We start from the raw sequence: 21,908 nt of genomic DNA on the forward strand, positions 1-21,908 counted from the left end.
CTGAATCAAGACGTTCAACATTTGCAATATGCCTAAAATGCAACACAATGCCAACAACCCTATCCCGCCAGAGTTCCAAAAAGCCCGTCCCTCTGTACCGTGAATGCTCCATGTCTGCATCACGCTAATGACAACGCAGTGTAAATTCCAAAGTGAGCGACGGCCCAAAGTCCCGTCAACGCCGCGCTGTAAAATCCAAAACACCATCCCAAGAGTGTCCATGTATCAAGAAATGCAAATCAAAAAATGCCAAAAATGGAATACGATGCCTTGACCCAAGCTGCGCTGTAGGGCCAACCTCTTCAGACTTTTGAAAAACTGCAACCGAAACCTAGGCACTTCACCGCTGCCTGACTGCCCCCAGCCGGTCAGGGAACATGCCGCGTACCAAGCCGTCTTCCCCTCGTCATAAGCATTTCAGCCGGAGCAGTCTTGTGCGGAACCACGCGACAAAGGCTGCCCATCTGCTTCGGATTGGCCGGCGTGTACGACGTTTGTTGGTTGTAGCTCGAGTCGTCCTCGTCGTGTTGCTCTGTAAAATGTACGGGGGCGTTCCGGAGTTGTGACTGGTCCCCGTGGTTTGCCCTGATACGGGCCGTGGTGGTATCGCTGGGGCATCGTCGACTTTTTCGTTGATCTCTTCCATCTCGGGCCTCTGATAACGGTCTTCATGCTTTGCTCTTTTCCGCTCATCTCGATCCCGCTTCCGCAATGCGTCCTTTTCAAGCTTGCGCTCTTTCGCTTCTTCCTTGGCCTGGAACTCGGCCCGCAGTGCGCGAATGGACGCTGCGCGGGAGGCGGGGTCTACTGGGGATTCCCGGCCCCTTACAAAACCAATTGCCTTGTCTAGGGATGTTCGAGAGCTTGGTGAGTGGGCAAGCTCAGACTTCATGGTGTCGCGTCTTGAGCGGGTGTTGTCGTAAAGATTTGACAAGCTTGTTTGAGACCGGCTGGGCATCCGGCTAATGGAACCACTCGAAAACGAGTGAATTGGGGCTTGCGCATTGGGAGTCGACGAGGACATGGAGCCTGAGCGCCGCTGCGGATCAAAAATGCCTTGGCGGTAGACGAATTCGTCGTCAGACATGATGTCGACAGCTTCGGCCAGGGCATTTTCTTCGTGGATGGAACCCGGCTGGGAATGCTCGCTCAAGTCGCTAAACTGTCGAGGCGTGTGGCGCAGAAAGGGAGCCGTCGGTTGGCGGAGACCGCCGGAGCTGGCCGAGTTCATGGAATTTCCAGAGGTGGATCTGTTGTGCTGTTGTCGTCTAGTGGCTGAGGCAAAGTGGACGTCGGCGACTGAGCGGGGACCAGTAGCATAGTCGTGAATGCCAAGGCCGGCCGGGCTTCCAGAGTCCGGAGCAGGCAGCGAAAGATCGAGTGAATTGTCTTCTCTGGTGTGGAGTTTGCGGAGGTAGGGCCTTAATCTTCTCGCAGATACAAAGTCGAGGCTGCGGCGACCCTCTTCCTGCGAAGAAGAAGTGGGGGTGTCCATTGAGCGCGAGGCTAGTACAGCGAGGTCTGGAGACTGCGAGGTAGTAGGACTGCCAGTTGGAGCAGAAGAATCCGAGGTGCCGCGCTTGTGAAGACGAGCGTGGGTTGGGACAGAAGCGGCGGCTCGAACATGGTCGTCGAGTCGCGGCGAGCTTGTGTAAGACGCGTGGCGGTTCAACGAAGGCTTGCGTCCAACTGGAGGCAGCGAGTATCGCGGATGCGAGGTGGCCATGATGTCGTGGGTGAGGTGGGCGGTAGGAGGGTCAGCGACGGTGGATTGCGCAAGCGATGATTACCGCAGCATGATGGGGTGATGTTGTCGTCGTCAGTCGTCGTCGGCGCAGCGAACTTGAACGGCGTTGGCGTAGGGCTGAGGGGGTGCTCCGCCGCGCTGGTGAGGCTGTGGAGAGAAGTGGAGGTGATGGTGCTGAGGTGATGGTGACTTGGTTGGGAGGGCGAAACGGAGTGGGCGTCAGCGCAACAAAGAGGACGGCGGATCCCCCTGCGGAGGAGTGTCGAGGAAATAGCGGGGGAAGACCTCAGGCCCCAGCGTCGCCTCACCAACCTGATGTACGGCACAGGATATATTAGGTATCCGACGGGCTATCACGACAGACGACGTCTGCCGGGGCCGGGCCTGCTCGCGGACCACCAGAGCGGGGAACTTAAGGTTGGGGACCGGCCAGGAGGCGTGCAGAGGGGGAGGATTGCAGAGAGGGAGAGGAGAGAGGAAGATGCAATGCAATGCAACACAAGACAGCGGAGACGGCGGGAGCGGATGTCGCTGGAGTTCACATCTTGATGATTTCAACAACGTCAACTCTCACATTGCCTTTCTCTCCTCCCGAAAAACCCGCCTGCCTGGTTCCTTGGCAGATCTCTGCTCATCGCTTATCTCGACGTGGATAAGCTCAAGGTCTGCCTGCCTACGAGACGAGCCCAACCAGCGCCGCCCGTTGATGGCCGCCGCCGCCGCCATCCCGACAAGTCCGCAAACAGCGTCAAGACTGCAAAAGGCGGTGTTGGTTTTCTCGCCTCCAGACCCACCCGCTCCGCTCCAACTGCACCGCTGCGCCGATTCGGATGGACCGTGGGGGCTGTCTACCGTACCTGAACTTCTTCGTTGTTGTTGTCCCCATCGTCGTCGTCGTGAGCGGCGGGAGGCGCCAGCACTAGCATCCTACCAAAGCACCTCTAGCCACCTCGCCAACTGTACATACACATGCATGGCCGTCATTGACGTCGACAGCCATAGTCCCAGTCCCAGTTCCACCATCCGAGCTTCTTGCCTCTTCTCACCGTCTCGTTGCCGAAAATGGTGACGTGCTGCGGCCCAGCCTCTCTGCGGCTCAGCCATGTGCTTCCGAACATCTTCCTCTCCCAATCATCGTCTCTTCAGCCTCCCTGACCAGATGTTGGCGTCTTGTCTTCGCTCAGACTGCCCCGTAGCTCGCCCCCCAAGACCTCGTGCCAATTCCGGAATCTCTTTGAATTCCCGCGGTCAGAGCTCGGCCCAACTTCCCCTATCGTCGTCAAGCCCTCTGAGCCTCCATCGGCACTTCACCATGCCTACCTGGGTCCCAAGACACCACGAATCCAACCATGGGATGCCTAGCCAGTCGGACGACAGACTATTCATTCTGGTGCATGCATGCAACCATCGGCCATGTTTTGTACCCATCTGCATTGCTTGAGTGCATACAGACTGTGACCTCCATACTACTTTACAGACTTCTCCACTGGAAGCTTCTGTCAGGCTTCCCTCGGCGCTTCCCGCTTGCGAATCACCTCCGCATCTTGGTCTTCCACGAGGGACCAGGATCCCAATCACTTCCAAGGGGCAATAATGAAGCCATGACATGACATGCGTCTGCACTCGCTCATCTCGCTATTTCCATGGCGCGAGATTATAGTGCTCAGACCGTGCTTCGGGCTCCTTCCCGCGCCGTCTATTCCACCAAATGGCCGTTGTGTGCTTCACTCCTCGTAGCTTGCATTTTGGTTTCATCACGTCAATGTCCGCTGTCAAGCCTGCCTGGGCCAGTAACAAATCGATAGTGAGCATGTGGACGCTGGCGCCCCTGTATTCGTTGAGAAAGGCACATATCGAGGGGTTGCTTTTGGAATTAGGGGCATGGCGAGGGATGGTCTTCCAAATGGTCGCCTTAAGCTGTGTGCTTGCCATGCTGATGCTCCATCAACTTCCAAAATGTCTTCTTCGTACGTGTTGCGCCGCGAACATTCACGGCAAATTCGATCTTGATGTCGCCAACATGGTCGCCATGTCTTTTGCTGCGGAAAGGACTAGATCAAGACTGTAACGTGAGAGGATTGCTACGTCTCTGGATGTGGCCAGTCTGACTCCTAGGAGCCCATTCCCTTATTCCCTTGGCTCCATTGAGGCTCTTCTAGGCGCTGCAGGCATGTGCGGAGTGCAGGCGGTGAGAGACGGCCGTTGATGGAATTGGAGGAAGTGTCACCGAGAACCGGGAATGGCTGCGTCGCGCTTGCCGAGGCGTTACCGCCGGCGCGGCGAATCTATCTTCCGAAGAAGAGGGCTGGATACTACCACCTCCAGCTCCGCCGAGCTCTGACGTCCGTGATCTCTCCCGTTTCGCAGACGCGGTCGAACGTCGAGTTTGCGCAAATAGACCTCTGTGTCCCAGCCTGCGCGCGGCGCTTGCGACCCTATCACGCCCTCCCCAGACCTTTCCGACATTCCTGTAGACCACCGCCAAGGTGCGTCGGACTTTGCTGGCCTCTCAAATTCTACCGCCGACCTACGAGCCAACAAAACATCAACAACGGACGCGCACCACCACCGCTTTCGCGTCACTGTACGTCAGTCGCTCAAACACGTTCCCAAATACCGTCTGAAGAGCGGCACAACGTCCCCTACCCTCTCGAACACCAAAGCCACGACGGATAACTGCTTTGGAGACGCGGTGTCGTCTTTTCGCCACCATGTCAAAACGCGGCGCGGGATTTCAAATGTCCAAGGAGGGAGGCTTTCTTGGAGATGGCTCAAACCAAGTGTCAGAAGATGACAAGCCCAAGCAGGCCACAGCGGCGCAAATTGCGAACAGAAGGTAGGTTTGTTTCTTGGTCTGACAGGCAAGGGTCTCAATACCACCATCCCTGTGTTGCCATTTGAAAAGTTTCTTGACATGAAGAAGGTTGGATGACTGACAAATGACAGGATCAAACCTCTGAAATCGCGAAGGGCGCCCGGCGGCGGCACTGTAAGTAGAAAACATCACGCTCTGTTGTCTCTCGCTGACCTTCAACGTCCAGCCATCCAATAGCTTTCCAGGCGCATCTCAACCGGCTCCAGGGACCGGAGGCAGTAACCCTTTTGGAAGCTTTGCCCCTCCACCTTCAAACAACGGGTTCAGCTTCAGCTTTGGTGGTCCACCCTCCAACGGACTCAGTGCTCCATCAAACGACGCCATGGACACATCCGTCTCGCCGCAGAAACAACCCGTTCCCTCATCCTTTACGCAGTCGGCTTCAGGCACTATGCAAAACACCGGCTCAAACCTCTTTGGAAACTTTGGTAAACAGCCGACTGGCAACATTTTCGGCCAGACCCCTCCAAGCAGTGATCCATTCCAGTCTGCTGCCAACACGTCTACTGCGGCTCCATCTACCCAGCCTACGCCAAGTCTTTTTGGTGCCGGCACAAATTCGATACCTCAATTTTCATTCAGCGCTGGCATGCAGAATCAGAACAAGGCGCCTGAAGCCCCAGCCACCACCGCCCCCTCGCAACCCTCTATCAACTTCACATTTGGCCAGAGCACGACCAATGCTCCATTCCAATTTGGCGCTTCAACCACTTCGAAAGATACCCAAGAAACGTCCGCTGGGCGTTCAACTGCATCGCCTGCACCTGAGCCATCTCAAGGGTTCTCCTTCAATGCGTCGACCAAACCCAACGATGCCCAGAAGTCTGCAAGCCCCTTCTCATTTGGCTCCACGAATCCTAGCAGTACCTTCTCTTTCGGAGCTCAATCCACGCCGAAACCGGCGCCTGCCAATGGCTCCGACCAGCCTGAGAGCAGCAAGCCCGCTCCTATGCCCGCCTTTTCCTTGCCAAAGACCAATGAGCCAAACGCAGCTTCGAGTTCTCCGTCGCAGCCCTTCAACTTTGCATCTGCCACTAGTAAACCAGTCGGATCGGTCAACTTTGTCTCTGCCTCCCCAGCCCAGACCAGCAACACTTTGTTTGGTACACCGGCGCCATCATTTACCCCAAGCAAAGCATCGGACGCTGCGCCAGAGTCCAAGACTGACGACAGACCTGCGAGCTCAACTGCAGCTTCTGCCTCGAATGGGTTCAATTTCAACCCCTCCGCTTCCACCTCTGGCACTTCGACGGGCTTCGGAAACATATTCTCTAAGCCCGCTGGCTCTACGATTGGCACTTCAACAGCCAACAATCTATTTGGAAACACGCCTTCGAAGCCTGCGGTTGGAGCAAACAACATCTTCTCTCAACCGACCGAGAGTACCCCCCAGCCGCCGTCCAACACAAATCCAAGCCCGCCGGAAGACTCTCAAAAGGCCATGGAACCAAAACCAGCCTCCGCGGCAAATATCTTTGGCAAGCCCGCATCCAGCCAACCCAGCAGTGGCAACATCTTTGCCGCTGCCGAAGCCTCCAAGCCTGTCAAAGAGAATTCCGAAGTGTCGGTTGCCAAGCCGACCCAGCCCGCTTCTTCCATCGCTTCTACTGAACAAGGGCCTTCTCAAAGTCACGAGGCCACAGATGAAGACGACGGCGAGCTTGATCCCATTACTGCTTGGTTCGACCTGAATCGCTACTTCAAGAAGATCGTGGCTGAAAGTCAAGTGAATTACGACTTGCTTCAAGAATGTCTATTCTACCTCGAGGAACGTCAAAGAATCAGAAAGCGTCTGGGCGTTGCAAAAAGCGATGATCTATTGGAAGACCATGATTTCAAGAACAAGAAGTATCAGCAGAATGGGACCAGTGGAGCGAGCTCGTCCAAGAAACTAGAACAGGCTTCCACTCAAGACAACTCTGCAGGCCCCGCTGGTTCGCAGACGGCCAATATTTTTAGCAGTATCGTCAACAAATCATCCCAGCCTACTGCTTTGAATGGTACTCAGTCGCAAGCGTCCAGTGGTTCTACCTTCAATGGGTTTGGAGCGTCCGTTTCCAAGACGCCCGTGAAGCCAGGAGCTCCATTGGGCATTTCGACGTCGACAACCCCAGCTGGCAGCCCCGTCAAAAGGGATCTGTTCCCATCGCAAACGCCGTCCAAGTCTGCTCCATTGGGTCAGTTGGGCAATGCCGAAACACCCAAGCTCTTTGATACGGGAGCAGCGAAGAGGAAATCTACTGCCATGACCGCCGACGATCCCAAGGGCGAGACCGAGGAAAACGCGCAGGAAAAACGGCAAAAGGTTGAAACAAACGGTGGTCTTCGTCCCCCTGCCTCGGCGTTGTTTGGTGCTCCATCGCGTTCGCCTACGCCGGTCTCATCGGCGAACAACGGTTCTGTTCTCAACAGTGGTGCCGCCTCTCCAAACCCTCACAACATCTTTGGTCACCTGTCCCAAGACGAAAGTAACGGCAAGGATGATGACGACGACGACGAAGAGGAAGAGGACGGCGAAGTGGATGAGGAGCAGGGCACCAGTACCCCGACTCAGGAGCCCAAGAGTGGCAGTCTTTTTGGGCGCATCACGAAAGATGACAGCGGAAAGCCAGCGTTTGGAACACCACCCACAAAGGGCAATGACGTTTCCAGCTTTGCGCAGACTGGACCCGTCAACAAAACTTGGAGTGGCGATTCAGAGTCTCCTATCAAGTTCAGCACGCCTCAGCCAGCCTCGTCGGCCCCGGATGACTCCAAGCCATTCAACCCTTTTGCAGGATTGAAGGCGACCACTTCGGCCGCTCCCACATCCGGCAGCGCTCCCACGCCATTCAACCCATTCGCGAGTCTGAAAACAGCCACTTCTGCCGCGCCTCCCTCAGGCAGCATTTCTACGCCATTCAAGTTCAACCCGACTCCTGCTACGAACTCGGACAGTGGGTCCGTGTTTGGTACTGCTTCAAGCTCACGAGCTGCCACGCCTGCCCTTCCTTCGACGGGAGCGTCCGAGGCAGAGGACGACGAGACGCCTGCTCCTGTGGACACGGAGCAAATCAAGCTGCGCACAGCTCTGACAGACGAAGACAGATCGACCTACGAGATTCTGTTTGACACGGATGACAAGGCGGTCTCGTGGATGCGTCTCGAAGACAAGACAGAGGAAGAGCTCAGGGCAGACCCCAAGAAGCAGCCCAAGAAGTGGGTGGCGACAGCCAAGGGCCCCGTTCGTGTCCTCAAGCACAAGGAGACTGGCGCCGGAAGTATTCTGCTCAAATCGGAGCCACTGGGTCGTGCGGTCATCAACACTCGCCTGCAGGCCAAGTTCATGTACAAGCGCGCCAAGCCCAAATTTGCCATGTTCTCGATGCCCGAGGACGGCAAGTTGAGCAGCGTCTACCTCAAGTTTGACGAAGACGCCGATTGCACCAAGTTTGTTGAGACGTGCGAGTCCAACAAGTCGTGAGTTCCAAAGCACGCAAATTTCCACGGGTCTGACCGCTTCTGGTCCACGGCAGAAAAGTTTCTGATCCATCCGAGATTGAGAGCGTAGTCTCTTTTTTTCTCTTTCGGTTTCTCCTCATGGCGTTGGCGGAGCGGAGTCTTTCGGTGGGAGTCTTTGAGCGTTGACAGGGGGGTCTCATCAATGGCAACGTGTTTGCTTCCATTCTTGTTTCTACTTTTCTCGACGAGAGCGAGGTATGGGGGGGTGGAGGGGTTTGTCAATCAAGTCTGCGAGTCTTTTTGCATGCATGACTACGAGTCTTGCCAGCCCACACACACATCAAAAATTGGCGTAGTAGCGATTGAGCAAAGCATGGAGAAGAGAGAAGGGTGAGCGAGCGATCAAGGTCAGGACTAGCTGCACAATCAGCCTGTCCCGTCTCTTGGTTTAGGTAGGGAGGGAGACGGCACCTCATGTAGTATTTAGATCAGACCAAAACAAAGCAAATACAGGCGAATCCAAACAGTACTTGAAGCTTTCTTTTTGCTCTGCTGCACGCCATCTTTAAATGTCAAAACAAGGCCGGGCCATCACCACCACCACCACCACCACCATCACAACTCTGCCCGCTAGCGGGCCATCCCAATCTCGAGACTCGGCGTGTGGCTGCTGCCATGGAGTCCGGCTCGCTCGCTCGCTGGCTGGCTGGCTCCACGGCACCTGCGGCGCGACGGACGATGGCGCCGCCAACGCCGGCAGGCAAGCCTCTTTTGATTTCCTGATACGGTTTCAGAATTCTTTGCTTGTGTGGCTGGCTGGTCCTTTGTTTTGTTTTCCACACACACCACAGCAGCACCTACGCAATCGCATGGCACGTTCTGAAGCGAGGCCGCTGGGTGAGGCGTGCCCTGGAAGCCGTTGAGTTGTCGAGCCGTCTTCCTGCTCTGCCCTGCCACCACCACTTCTGCCATGAACATGACTATAACCTCATGGGATGTATGTCCTGGGAGTGCACAAACAACACCACACCACACCACACCGCTGGTATACGCCGCCTCTGCCCACGCCTCCCCGCACACACACACACACACATCGACCTAGCGCATGGCTGGCTGGCTGGGTAGAAGGCGCCCGCCCAGATGCCGATGGCGCGCGGCTGTTTGTTTCAAACTCGCACCCACCCGTGCAGCTACAGTGCCTACCTACCGGCGCGGCGAATGGTGGAGGGAGCCGAGAGAGGCGCTTCCATTTCTGTTCTTCGCTGCTACGGACGGCGGGCGGCTGCCTGCGGGTGCGTGGAGATGGTGGAGATGGTGGATATGGTGATCTGCCTTCCGTTGCCTACCTTTCATTGCCGCTGCGTTGCGCTGCGCACTCGATCTGTGCCTGAGCTGCCTTCTCCTATCTACCTACATGTGGTATGGTGCTGTATGGTGGTGGTGGTGTTTACCGCACGCACGCACTGTTTCTGTTTGGGGAGAGGAAGGATCACTTCTATTCTCGGTCGGCGGCTGCCCCTTCGTCACGGACGGTAGGTGGAGATATATTTAGGATGGACTTACTGCACTGCCTCTGTTTGGCTCCATCTCATGTCGCTGCTTTGGAGAGTGAGTCTAGGCAGCGCAAGTAGGTAGGCAGATGGTTAGTTGTCGGTCGTCGTTGCCCACCGGACCTTGACAATAATGCGCATGGCTGAGCACCTAGGTGGGGGCACGCATCATGCCTTCCAGCTGAGGCAGGTACATACATGCCTGATGGATAGATACAGATCTCACCAGGAGGAAATTCCTAAATAGGTTGCTACATGTAATTGCATCGAGCTGTCGGGCTGGCTGAGCAGCAGTCATGGAAGACTGCATTTCAGGTTCTTGTCTGAACACACATGCGAGCAGATGACGAGCAACAATCTAACCGCAGTAATGGAATCCACGGGTCCCATATGTAATCATCCGCAGCAGCAGCACAGCTCACGCGCGCGGCAAGTAGTTAATCCGCACATACTAGTCAACGACCTACGTAGAGAGACACCCACGAGCGGCAGATGAGCCCAGCCCGGTGGGCGAAGTCGCACACGCGTCTTCCACGTCTCGTCCGCCCGTCTCGTCTCGCCTCGCCTCGTGTCGCGTCCCGCTTCGCTTCGCTTACATCCATGCCGGGCATGGCATGGCATGCTGCCGCCTCCTGCTTCAGAGTGCCAGTATGTAGATGCTCGCTCACCAACATGCAATCGTCGTTTGCCCCATTTGCTGTCCGCCTGCCTGCCTGCCTCCCTGCGCCTGCCGTGCCCTGCCGTGCCGCACAAAAGGGCTGCTGGCCGGCTGGCGAGCAACGGACGGGAATGAGCGAGTCGTTACCAAGACTTGCGGTCCGGGGAGGGGTGTGATGAGCTGCGGACAGTGAGGACAGCCAGCCAGCCAGCCAGCAGACGGGCGCGCCGGCAGTAGCGGGTGGGTGCCTGCCTGGGCAAGGCGAGAGAGCGAGCGAGTAAGGTAAAGTACCGCCTCTCGTCTTCGGGCGTACGTACGGCTAATAAGTAAGTACTGCACTGCACTGTGAAAGACCGGCAGATGAGGATGATGATGATGATGACGATGATGATGCGGTGGATGTGCACAGCCCTAGGGCAGGGCAGGGCAAGGCAAGGCAAGGCAAGGCGGGCCGGGAGGGCGGCCGGCAGAGGTGGAAGGGAGGGCGAAGGCGAAAATGCAAAGCAACCAAGCGAAGAGAAGGGCGGAGGCGGCGGGCGATGCGGAAGCGGAAGAGGGAGGCGAACTGGCTCGGCGTTTGCTGCTGCTGTCAGAGTGACATTTTTAATTGTTGCAAACGTTGGGTTGCCTGGGCACGTGTGGCCCGTCGCATGAGGTGGCATTCCACACGCATCTTGACATTTGCATGTGTCCACTGTATGTGTTGTGCATCGTGGGGTTTGCAGTGGTATAAAGTGCGGTGTTGGTTGTTTGCCTCGACAGCAGTTGTCATCCCTGTCGTAGGGCGAGGTCAATCAAGGAGAGGTTGGGCAGGACCCTGCTTTGCTGTCAATTTTTTTTTTTTTCGAGCCGTCAAGTAAACACACACTCAGTGTAAACAAAAGTCTTTCGCTCCACGGTGTTGGGTACTGATGAATTATTTGCTTCTAGTAGCAAACTGCCGCCGTGGCAGCAGCCATCCTCTTGTCCCTCGCTCTCTGGAAAAATCTCAAAAAAACAAAAGCATTGAACGCCGCAGTCTATGTTTGACGCCGTGATGCATGATGGGAGTAAAAGGGAAATCTCGCCCCTGCCGACGACTAGGTGATACACGTGCGGGCAAGCACTATTAAAAGGAATGCGCTCGACAGCAAGAAAGCAGCACGATGATTGAATCGGGGGGTATTGTGCCAGGGCCATCGATCCTTTGCTCTGAACCAACGGCAACGAAATGAAAATGCCAGCCCGTGTTTCCCATGCCTGCCGACCTCCGAAAAATGACAACGCCGTGTAAATGTCGAATGGGGTGATGTTGCGGCTAAAACAGAGTAGATAAAGAGGCCGGGACGAGGTTACGGATGTTGCGCAGAGCGGAGAGCCTGGCTGGCCGCTCAAAACGCCAGAATGTGCTCGGATTAAGTATGGAAATGTCCTGGTATCATGGATTGGCTGGTGGTGCGTGGCCGAGGGAAAATTTTTCTCGTCGTCATGCCGATGCCGATGGCGGCGCAGGCGGATGGTTCTGGTGGTAGATGCTGGGTAATGACAATTGAGAGACGTGGGCGGCACTGCTGGCTGCGTAGTCGCCCCTCTCCAAGTACTTTTCCCAGTCTGCATCCATCATGACGTTGGCAGCGCCTTGCTCGCGTCGCGCGGCGGCCTCAATCAGTCGCTGGTTGAGAGGAATGCCGATGCTCTCGATTTCCTCGTCGCTGTCGTCTTCCATGTCTTCGTCTTCGGCGTCAGTGGCTTGTTGTTGACGTGCCAGCAGCGCTGCTTGTTGCTGCGCAATGCGCCCTGCCGGTGCGGTATCGCGGTTGTTCCGTACGTCCTCGATTTCGACCTCGATGTCCGTCTTGACCTTGATCTCGGAATTTTTGCGAGTGGTGCGCCTGGGTTGGCCTCGCCAGGGCCCAATTTCGTTGCCGGTCGTATCCAACACCTTGATGCCCTCATCCCGCTCGTAGCGTTGCCTTGCCCACAGGGTGCCTTCCCACCGGCACAGGCTTGCAATCTCGGACTCTGTCAGGCGCAGTTCGTCAAAGGCGCGGAAGAGGCGAGCATGGTGAGGGAAACGGGCCAGGCGTTTGCGGTGAGGGCCGTGGGAGTAGTTCAGGCCGGGGTAGCGTGCCTCGATTGTGTCCAGGGAGCCGTAGAATGTTGCCGTCTCGATGCGGACCTCACCGACGAGGTTTTTGGAAAGATGGGCCGAGAAGGAGGAGGGGTCTTCTGGCCGGGGGTGAGGGAAGAGATGCTGGTAGACCAGAACGGATATGGGCAGCTTTCTGTGCATGTTGGGGGGTGGTGTTTTGGAGAATGGAGAGTGCGGTGTGGAGGAGGAAGCGGAGAGGAGGAGAGAGGAGAGTGGTCGGTAGTAGTAGTTCGGCGGTAGGGTAGGGTGGCAGTTGGCGGCAGAATGGGGACAAGAAGGTTCCGTTCGGTGTGGCGGCGCTACCTACGCGTGGAGTAGGCGCGGCGACGGACTATATAGGTTTTGGCAGGCGGAAATTACAGGAAGAGTGGTGCAGTTGCGGGCACGAGGCGAGCCGGTGGCAGTTGACACAGTAGCGAATGGGGGTTGGGCAAAAGGAGGTCATGTCGAAGCGTCCAGCGCACACGATTGCGGTGAGGATGATGCTGGCCGACTCACCTGTCGCCCCGTCAGCAAGCCACCGCCCGGCCTTGCTGCGACATGCGACATGGCAACCAACGCATCGCCGTGATTCGGTCCGCCGCATGAACAGCAGCCATCATGTTGCTCTGTACAGGTAAAGGGTGGTGATGCCGAAGTTGTGGTGGTGGCTCCATGCCCAAGTGGTCTACGGAGTACCTTGGAAACTTCAAAGTGCTTGCAGCTGGAGTGAGAGCCGGCCAGGAACAGCGTGCTTAGTCACCCCCGACCCCGACTCTCCTGCTCCTCTCCTCTCCACCGACCCTTCTCCGGCTCCACACCCAACACCTCCCATGCCCTCCCAAGCTGGCGTACCGCCTACCACGAACCACCTCTCCAAATAATGTCCACCTTCGACGGCTTCATCCACGGTCAGTATGTCCTTCCTTCGTCGGTGCAATCAACCAACATTTGCCCACAGAATTCCCCCACATCGCAATCGACCATTTTCGGACTTCTGTGCGCCCTAGCCCCCGCTGGCCTGCTTCTTGTCCCATGTGCACTCTGATCACCTGCACGGTCTTGAGTCTTTGCGCTCACCTTTCGTCTTTTGCTCACCTGCCACAAAAGAGGTATGTCATCACCATCATAAATACCCTTGTCCGCGCCCTTTTCCCTGCATTTTTCGTCTGCATTTTTACCCTGTCTCCTCGTGTTTCGCCACCACCTCATCTGCAGAAAATCTGCGAGCCGAACCTTCGTCATCATCCGCAGCCACTTTGGCTTGGCTCGACATGCCTGGCATTTCTGGCCCTCCACCACCATTACTGCTGTGGTCTCACCCGCCCCACTTCCATGTCTCAGAAGGGCAAGAGCTTGATCACACGTTTGTTGCCTCTTCAGGCTCTGGACGACACTTTGACTGTACATTAAAACCAATTCAACCGTTGAGACTTTACTACCACATTCACTGCCATCTGTTATAAGTTTGGCGCAAATTGACTAGCTAAAGCTGCAGTGATGTCTTCTCACCTATCAGCAGATTCTCCTCCGACTGGTCAAGTATCCCCACCGCATCAACTTTGCCAAAGGTATCCTGGAAACGCGAGAGCAGACGTACAAACACCTGAACAAGCTCCTCAAGACCATTCCTCTAGAGACGCCGACAGTCATCGAGCTCAACCCCGGAAATGATATTCGCGTTACTCTGTTCGACGCCAATCACTGTGTTGGCGCCGTCATGTTTCTCATCCAAGGTCAAGGAAAAGCCATTCTATGCACGGGCGATGTTCGAGCCGAAAGCTGGTGGGTCAACTCTATCGTGCGAAACCCAAGTTTGATTCCCTATACACTGGGCAACAACCGTCTGGATAAAATCTACCTGGACACGACTTTTGCCAGCACCTCGTGGATGTACCGCGAATTCCCCACCAAGGCCGACGGCCTAAAAGAGCTGTTGGAAAAAGTATCCGAATACCCCCCAGACACGACCTTCCATTTTAATGCTTGGACCTTCGGGTACGAAGACGTGTGGATAGCACTGGCAGCCTACCTAAACACACCGATTCACCTCGACGACTATCGTTGGGGCTTGTACAGGTCGCTGGCCACGATCGACGGTAGTCTACCACAAGCCCCAGAAGCCGCGCCCCTTGTTGGCTTCCACCTGGGCAACCACGGCCGCGACGGCTGTCTGACCCCAAGCCCAAACGTCCGCCTCCACAGCTGCGAGCGAGGAACAGGCTGCCCCGAGATCGACGGCGGCGGCGCTACCAACGTAGTCCGCATTTTCCCCATTGTCAAGCGGTTGCCCGATGGCGCGGAAGTGGCTGAAATGGGGCTGGGCGGCGGTAAAGGCGATCTGGACCAGACCCACGAACTCGAAACCCCTGATCCGTCTATTTTGGGGCGGCTGCAGGAGTTTCTTTCCCGCGAAGTCGACGACGCGCTGGTAGCAAGGATCATGGAGTCGTTGAACGTGAAAAAGGGCAACGGCCGTCTACGTTTGGACGCAGGGCTGGACTTGGTCCAGGACGAGGCCGCCTCGCTCGACGGGATCCCGCTGCAAAGGCTGGTCAACATTTTGGCGCGCCTAGTTAGAGACGACGAAGAGCAACCGACACTAAAAACAGTCGACGACGTTTCGGCAGCGGCCGAGGACCCCAACAACCTCCCTCGCATCATTACTTTTCCGTATGCGCGTCACGCTTCGTACGCGGAGCTCTGCGACTTGGTCGGAGCGTTCAAGCCAAAGGACCTCCACCCATGCACCGTCGACCCGTCCACTTGGACTCCTCGAGTTGGCATGAAAGAGCTATTTGGCCATCTCTGCAGCGGCAACGTCTTCGCTCACGACGCCTTCATGATGGCTTTGCCCGAAGTGCGCGAGCGCTTGGATGCAGACTCGGCAGATGGAGAAACGCAAACGCAACGAACCGCCAACGCAAGTCACCGGAGCGAGGACGACGACGACGACACGACCATGCTCGACGCTGCACTCGAGCTGTCCGAACTGAATCAGCGTCCTCGAGAGCAGACTCCTTGCCATGCAGGAGCATCCAGCGAGAACAGCATTTCCATGTCGGATTCCGTCATCGACAGCGCTCCCTTGATTCTGGACACCTACAAAAGCAGCCGCCGCAGCAGCAGCAGAATCGACCCAGCCGACCTCGGCATTCCAGAGTGGGCGGAGCGGGCGGCCAAGCAGGTCGATGGGTTTACGTGGTCTGATTTTGGAGGGCTCGTGAGCACGCGCAAGGGGCCCGAGGAGCCCGAGGTCGAGTTGTGAGCTGCGAGGTGGATGGATGGCTCTGGCTGGCTGGCTTTTTCGAGACGGCGTTGCTCTAATTGGCCCGGTTTGCTTTTCACTGAAAGGGTTGCAGGCGTTGGGTTTGGAAAAGAAGGAAGAAAAAAAAAAAAAAAAAAGGCACGGCAATAATGATGATGATACCCAGGTAGCATTTCAATAATTCATTTAGTCTGGGGTGGGGAGCCCTTCTTGTAGTCTACCCCGAGCCGTCGTGATTCCGTTTCTCATTAAAAGCTGCTCGCGCGGTGGTAGTCTAGCCCGTCCAAATCCATGCAGATTCACTAGGTACCAGCAAACGGTTCCAGTTCCCATTTGAACTCCTCAACCTTGCGCACAGGATATTCTTGATGATGCTATCCCAGCCAGACCCGTGCAAAAAAAGTGTGTGATGTTTTGGTCAACGGCCAACTCATCAGCCGTTGTCCAGGCAATGTTTTGGTTGGGTATCCATCCCTGCCGCCCGTTCGTGCTCGACTCTTTTTTTCGATTTTCAGCGACATCCCTTCATCTCGCCGCCTTGCCGCCTGCGGCCTTCTTCGCATTCTTTCCGCCTCCCCGTAGAACCTTGGCATCGTCTCCATCGGCCGCGACTTCCTCGTCCAACTCCATGGCATCGTCGTCGCCGTTTGCTGCTGCTGCTGCCGCGGCGCCCCTCTTGGCAGCCGTCGTCGACTTGTCGTCGTGCGTCTTCTCGACAATGGCGCGCATGGCGTCGGTCTTGCGCCTTCGCAGCTCGCGGTCCACGGCGCGCTTGCGGACGGCGGCGACGTCGGCCTCGAGGCCCGCGAGCGTGTCGTCGCAGCGGCGGCTCCAGGCGGCGAGCTCGGCGACGAGGGCGACGGCGCCGGCGGGGCTCAGGTCGCGCAGCGGGGCGACCGAGGTGATCGAGACGCGCGACGACGCGGGGTCGAGGGTCGCGGTGATGAGGTGGGCGTAGATGGCCGTGATGAGGAGGTCTTCGAGGGCGCGCGGCGTGGGCAGGTCGAGGCGCGCTTGCAGCGTGGCGTACGAGAGGTTGGCGGGGTCGGCCGAGAGGGGCAGCAGCGACAGCAGCTTGAGCTTGGTGGTTTGGGCGTCGGACAAGGCGGGGAGCTGCGATTTTGAGGCTGGAAATAATATTTCCGTGGTTAGTAGGTGTAGGTTTGGGCAGCAAGCAGCGGCAGTTCGTTTGGAGTGGGGACAAGCTCTCACCGGCATAGTCTTGCCACGTGCCCCAAGCGAAGAGCTGGAGCAATTGGAGGTAGGCGGCGTGTTCGGGAGAGTCTCGCAGTGCTTGGATGGTTGGGGCGTGGAGGAGCTCGGCGAAGACGAAGGTGCTTGGGGCAGAGGTAGCTTGGACTATGAGGTCGGCGGCGGCGCGGGGAGAATTGGCCGACTTGCTGAGGGCCAGAAAGGGCTCGAGGGCGTTGAGAGCGCGTGTCTGCTCCATGACGGTCGAGAGGAAGAGGATCTGATGGCTGGTCTAGATGCAGAGAGGTGTTGTTGGAGTGAATGTAAGAAAGATGGTCGTCATTTGGTGAGTCTGTGCGCTGTGGAGGACGGGAGTCGGAGGGACAGGGGTCTGGGCGGTGAGAAGTTGCTGCCTTGATGCCTGAGAAGGTGTCTATTAATGGGCTGGAAGCTGCTGTCGAACGCCAAAAGCTGACGTAAATGCCGTGGCACAATGGCTGCCACGGCCACGGCCTTGGAGGGCTGAAATCCAAAGACAAGTGTGACCAGGAGCCTGGCTGCTGGCTGCCGGCTTAGCTAACGGTCCCCTCTCCAGGGGTCGTCTGAATTCCGCGACACTGTGAACATTAACTACATACTACACGTTGCGCTCGTCCAACATGTCGTCTGTTGCTGTAACGAGATCTGCGCTCTGGTCGTCTCAGAAGCAGCAACAGGTAGCCGATGGTCCTTTCTTCGCTTCTTTGTATTATCATTTCCCGCCCCGACACGCGCCGCCACCCACCCGACTTCTGCAACTAGTCCGCCGTGCCCCGACGCCTCCGCCCTCAGCCTCAGGTCATTGAGCTGACGGCCCCGTCGTCACCTCACCATCCGCCCGACGATTCCAGCTGGTCTGCTTAGTTCTCTTCTCTTCTTCGTGTCCTCTTTTTTCCAACCTCTTTTCCAACGACCTCGCTTCTCCGCCATGCCCAAGCGCTCTTGACCTAACCCTGCCCGCCTGACCACTCGCATTTCCATCGGAGCCTCAGGTCGCAGTGCTCCACCGTTTTCGCGCCGTCCCCATACAGGGGTCCCGTCGATTGCGCGTCATACCCTGAAATGGACCAGCCTTTGCTCGCTGCGACTTCGCTCGACTCCAGCTCTTCGTTGCCCACCATGGCAACTCCTCCTGCGACTGTCCACATGGCCACCACCACCCTCAAGGTCGAGGGCATGACCTGCGGCGCATGTACCTCGGCCGTCGAAAGCGCCTTCAATGCCGTCGACGGCGTCGGCAGCGTGTCCGTGAGCCTGGTCATGGAGCGCGCCGTCGTCCACCACGATCCCGCCAGGTTGCCTGCCGAAAAGATCAAAGACATGATTGAAGATCGCGGGTTCGATGCTGAAGTCTTGTCCACCGACATGCCCCAGGAAACCAGTCCCGACCTCTTGTACGACGCAGAAGCCGGCGCCTTTGTCACAACCACCTTGTCCGTTGGTGGAATGACTTGCGGCGCATGTACGTCGGCTGTCGAAGGCGCACTCAAAGACGCCGCTGGGGTCAGGAACATTAATATATCTTTGCTGTCGGAACGGGCCGTGGTAGAACATGATCCGGATCTGCTCAGCCCCGCAAAAATCGCGGAAATGATCGAAGACACGGGTTTCGACGCAAAGGTCCTGGAGACAAAGGAATCGCTGGTGCAGTCTCAGCCTGCCACCCTGGGCCCTCAGATGCTCACCACCACCGTCGCCATAGAAGGAATGACGTGCGGTGCCTGCACTTCTGCAGTCGAGGGAGGATTCAAGGACGTGGCGGGCGTGGTCCAGTTCAACATCAGTCTGCTGGCCGAACGCGCCATCATTACCCACGATCCGAGAAAATTGACTCCTGAAAAGATTGTAGAGATCATTGAAGACAGAGGCTTCGATGCCAAAATAGTATCCTCGGTAGACGCCGCTCAGCGCTCGATATCCAGCACTGTCGCAACCCTCAAAATCTATGGCCTTCCCGACCCCGAAGCAGCTACCGAGCTCACAAATGCTCTCGAGGCTCTCCCCGGTGTTTCCAAAGCCTCCGTAAACTTTTCGACATCAAAAGCATCCATTACCCACCATTCTGCATTGACTGGCTTGCGCGCCATAGTCGAAGCCATCGAGTCAGCCGGCTACAATGCGCTCGTCTCGGACTCGGATGACAATAATGCGCAATTGGAATCTCTGGCAAAAACAAAAGAGATACAGGAATGGCGGAGAGCTTTCAAAGTGTCTCTGTCATTTGCCATTCCTGTATTTCTCACCAGCATGATATTTCCAATGTTTCTTCCGTTTCTCGACTTTGGCCGCATACGGCTCGGCATGGGCCTGTGGCTCGGAGACGTCGTTTGCTTTGCGCTTACAGTCCCTGTCCAATTTGGTATCGGTCGTCGGTTCTACAAGTCTGCCTGGAAGTCAATCAAGCATGGTTCTCCCACCATGGACGTGCTCGTGGTCCTTGGAACTTCTGCTGCATTCTTCTTTAGCGTTGCCGCCATGTTTGTCTCCATATTTACGCCCCCGCATTCCCGGCCGAGCACCGTCTTTGACACGAGCACCATGCTCATCACCTTCATCACGTTGGGCCGGTACCTGGAAAATCGTGCCAAGGGACAAACCTCCAAGGCCTTGTCGCGACTCATGTCGCTTGCTCCCTCGATGGCAACCATTTACGCCGACCCCATTGCCGCCGCAAAAGCAGCAGAGGGATGGAATGTCGAGAACGAAAAGATTGCAGATGATTTTGCTGGTAACGCTGCGGAAGAGAAGATTATCCCCACGGAACTGATAGAAGTTGGGGACATGGTCATTCTAAAGCCTGGCGACAAGATCCCCGCTGATGGAATCGTCACGCGAGGCGAAAGCTACGTCGACGAGAGCATGGTCACCGGAGAGGCAATGCCAATTCTCAAGAAGCAGGGGTCCAACTTGATGGCCGGTACGGTCAACGGAGCGGGCCGCGTTGATTTTGCCGTCACCCGAGCAGGGCGCGACACTCAACTTTCCCAAATTGTGCGCTTGGTGCAAGAAGCACAAACTTCCCGAGCCCCCATCCAACGCCTTGCGGACCTCGTGGCTGGATATTTTGTTCCCATCATCATCACCCTCGGCTTGGCTACCTTTGTGAGCTGGATGGTTCTAAGCCATGTCCTTCCTCATCCGCCAAAGATCTTTTTGGACTACGAGAGCGGTGGCAAGCTGATGGTATGCGTCAAGTTGTGTATTTCGGTCATCGTCTTTGCTTGTCCCTGCGCTTTGGGACTCAGCACTCCAACGGCAGTCATGGTCGGAACGGGCGTGGGTGCCGAGCAAGGCATTCTTGTCAAGGGCGGAGCTGCTCTCGAGAGTGCCACCAAGATTACTCACGTCATCCTCGACAAGACTGGAACCTTGACCGTCGGCAAGATGAGCGTTTCTGCAACTGACCTCAAATCTGGATGGAAAGACTCAAAATCCAAGGAACGCCTCTGGTGGACTCTTATTGGTCTGGCTGAAATGGGAAGCGAGCACCCTATTGCGCGAGCTGTCGTTTTCGATGCCAAGGACAATCTCGGATTGGGCAGTGAAGCCGCCTTTGATGGCAGCATTGGAGATTTCGAAGCTATAGTCGGCAAGGGCATCTCTGTCTCCGTTGAGGCCGCCATTTCCCCAGAGGCAAAACGCTACAAGGTTCTCATCGGCAACGCCGATTTCTTGCGCTCGCGAGGGGTCACTGTACCCATCTCGTCTGAAGAGCTTGGTTCATCGACCTCTCTGGATTCGGATGTTAGCGAGCCGAACAACACTGGCATCACTGTCATCCACACAGCCGTCGACACGGAGTACACTGGCACCATCTCCCTCTCTGATACCCTCAAACCTACCGCACGCGCAACCATCCGCGCCTTGGCCCGCCTTGGAGTCTCCTGCTCGATTGTTACTGGCGACCAGCTCGCCCCAGCATTGGCCGTAGCTCGCGCCATTGGCGTCCCCTCATCCAACGTATACGCCTCGGCCACGCCCTCGACCAAGCAAGAAATTGTCGAGCAACTCCAGCGGCCAATCCAGCTCGGCGGCAAAGGCGAGGTGGTCGCCATGGTCGGCGACGGCATCAACGACTCGCCCGCCCTCGCCACGGCTTCGGTCGGCATCAGCCTGAGCAGCGGGACCGACATCGCCATGGAAGCGGCGTCGGTCGTCATCATGACGCCGGGCGACCTCCTGTCCATTCCCGCGTCGCTCCACCTCAGCCAGACCATCTTCCGGCGCATCAAGCTCAACCTGCTCTGGGCGTGCGGCTACAACGTCGTCGGGCTGCCCTTCGCCATGGGCTTCTTCCTGCCCTGGGGCCTCACCCTGCACCCCATGGCCGCCGGCGCCGCCATGGCCTGCAGCAGCGTCAGCGTCGTTGCCAGCAGCCTCGCCCTCAAGTGGTGGGGCCGCCCCAAGTGGATGTGCCTCGAGGTGCTGGATCCCGAGGCCGCCGCCCTCGAAGGCCTCCCCATCAAATCTAGAAAGGGCCTCCTCCCCTCGTTGGATTTCGGCGTCAAGGGTCTGTTTGGCGGCGTCAAGGCGCTGTGGAATGAGAGGGGCAGGGCACGTGAGGAGGTCGGCTATACGCCCGTACCTCTGAGGGACATGGGCGAGGTCTGAATGCTCGGTCGCTCCCTACGTTTTTCATTGTACAAGTTCCTCCTCTTCCTCCTTTGTATCTTGTCGAGACAGAAAAACTGTTTTTCTTCCTGCTTGGAGCGAGCATAATGGCGTTCTTTTCCTTCATCCCATGAGCATGCATATACACATATATCCGCCCACACGCACAGCCTCTCTGGCTTGCCATCACCATCCTACCTACCTACTGGAAAAACAAAGTCGCGCAGCAAAAACAATGTTCTATACCTCGCCTCCTCGAGTTGTGTGGTGTTTTTTGCTCTGAATGAATAATTCCAACCTACAATAGATCGATCTTCTTCCACAAGCGTCATGGTGTGTGTTTTTGTCTCTCTCTCTCTTTTCAACACACACAAATGCTTAAAAAGCCGACAAAACGACGTGCGGCGAATGAATGTTC

At 56.7% G+C, this 21,908-nt stretch overlaps 7 protein-coding genes across 7 annotated transcripts; 2 read left to right on the forward strand and 5 right to left on the reverse strand.

Annotated features, from left to right (window-relative positions):
- Positions 1 to 406: 406 nt before the first annotated feature.
- BKA78DRAFT_298450 (uncharacterized protein) lies at positions 407 to 1,726 on the reverse strand (the record flags this gene model as incomplete). Its single annotated transcript, XM_066886909.1, has 1 exon — positions 407 to 1,726. The coding sequence occupies one exon, from the start codon at positions 1,724 to 1,726 to the stop codon at positions 407 to 409; it is 1,320 nt and encodes a 439-aa protein (XP_066741399.1).
- An 8,598-nt stretch (positions 1,727 to 10,324) lies between these two features.
- Positions 10,325 to 11,334, reverse strand: BKA78DRAFT_190486 (uncharacterized protein). The gene has a single exon (XM_066883564.1). The coding sequence runs from the start codon at positions 10,931 to 10,933 to the stop codon at positions 10,415 to 10,417; it is 519 nt and encodes a 172-aa protein (XP_066741400.1). The 5' UTR covers positions 10,934 to 11,334; the 3' UTR covers positions 10,325 to 10,414.
- A 402-nt stretch (positions 11,335 to 11,736) lies between these two features.
- BKA78DRAFT_256148 (uncharacterized protein) lies at positions 11,737 to 12,543 on the reverse strand (the record flags this gene model as incomplete). Its single annotated transcript, XM_066885054.1, has 2 exons — positions 11,737 to 12,033; positions 12,079 to 12,543. The coding sequence occupies 2 exons, from the start codon at positions 12,541 to 12,543 to the stop codon at positions 11,737 to 11,739; spliced, it is 762 nt and encodes a 253-aa protein (XP_066741401.1).
- Positions 12,544 to 13,079: 536 nt separating this feature from the next.
- BKA78DRAFT_190622 (uncharacterized protein) lies at positions 13,080 to 13,946 on the reverse strand. Its single transcript, XM_066883568.1, has 2 exons — positions 13,331 to 13,946; positions 13,080 to 13,281 (listed from the first exon to the last, which is right to left on the reverse strand). The coding sequence occupies exons 1-2, from the start codon at positions 13,789 to 13,791 to the stop codon at positions 13,137 to 13,139; spliced, it is 606 nt and encodes a 201-aa protein (XP_066741402.1). The 5' UTR covers positions 13,792 to 13,946; the 3' UTR covers positions 13,080 to 13,136.
- BKA78DRAFT_237275 (uncharacterized protein) lies at positions 13,937 to 15,247 on the forward strand (the record flags this gene model as incomplete). Its single annotated transcript, XM_066883866.1, has 2 exons — positions 13,937 to 14,956; positions 15,020 to 15,247. Coding segments are annotated over 2 exons (1,248 nt in total), but the record flags the coding sequence as incomplete, so codon positions are not given.
- Positions 15,248 to 16,174: 927 nt separating this feature from the next.
- BKA78DRAFT_333087 (uncharacterized protein) lies at positions 16,175 to 17,099 on the reverse strand (the record flags this gene model as incomplete). Its single annotated transcript, XM_066890044.1, has 2 exons — positions 16,175 to 16,776; positions 16,862 to 17,099. The coding sequence occupies 2 exons, from the start codon at positions 17,097 to 17,099 to the stop codon at positions 16,175 to 16,177; spliced, it is 840 nt and encodes a 279-aa protein (XP_066741404.1).
- An 899-nt stretch (positions 17,100 to 17,998) lies between these two features.
- Positions 17,999 to 21,490, forward strand: BKA78DRAFT_333107 (E1-E2 ATPase-domain-containing protein; the record flags this gene model as incomplete). The annotated part of the gene is made up of 2 exons (XM_066890047.1): positions 17,999 to 21,382; positions 21,425 to 21,490. 2 exons carry the CDS (start codon positions 17,999 to 18,001, stop codon positions 21,488 to 21,490), a joined length of 3,450 nt encoding a protein of 1,149 aa, XP_066741405.1.
- Between the last annotated feature and the right edge of the window lie 418 nt (positions 21,491 to 21,908).

Source organism: Phyllosticta capitalensis (genome assembly GCF_038381095.1).
Source record: "Phyllosticta capitalensis strain CBS 128856 chromosome Unknown BKA78scaffold_9, whole genome shotgun sequence".
Classification (NCBI taxonomy): domain Eukaryota; kingdom Fungi; phylum Ascomycota; class Dothideomycetes; order Botryosphaeriales; family Phyllostictaceae; genus Phyllosticta; species Phyllosticta capitalensis.

Bases quoted from the DNA above. Each gene is read 5' to 3' on its own strand.
- BKA78DRAFT_190486 (XM_066883564.1), bottom strand. From the start codon at position 10,933: ATGCCACCTCATGCGACGGGCCACACGTGCCCAGGCAACCCAACGTTT.
- BKA78DRAFT_190622 (XM_066883568.1), bottom strand. From the start codon at position 13,791: ATGTACAGTCAAAGTGTCGTCCAGAGCCTGAAGAGGCAACAAACGTGT. The intron at 13,282-13,330 runs GTTGGTTGATTG...CCGTGGATGAAG, and splicing joins GGGGAATTCTGTGGGCAAAT to CCGTCGAAGGTGGACATTAT.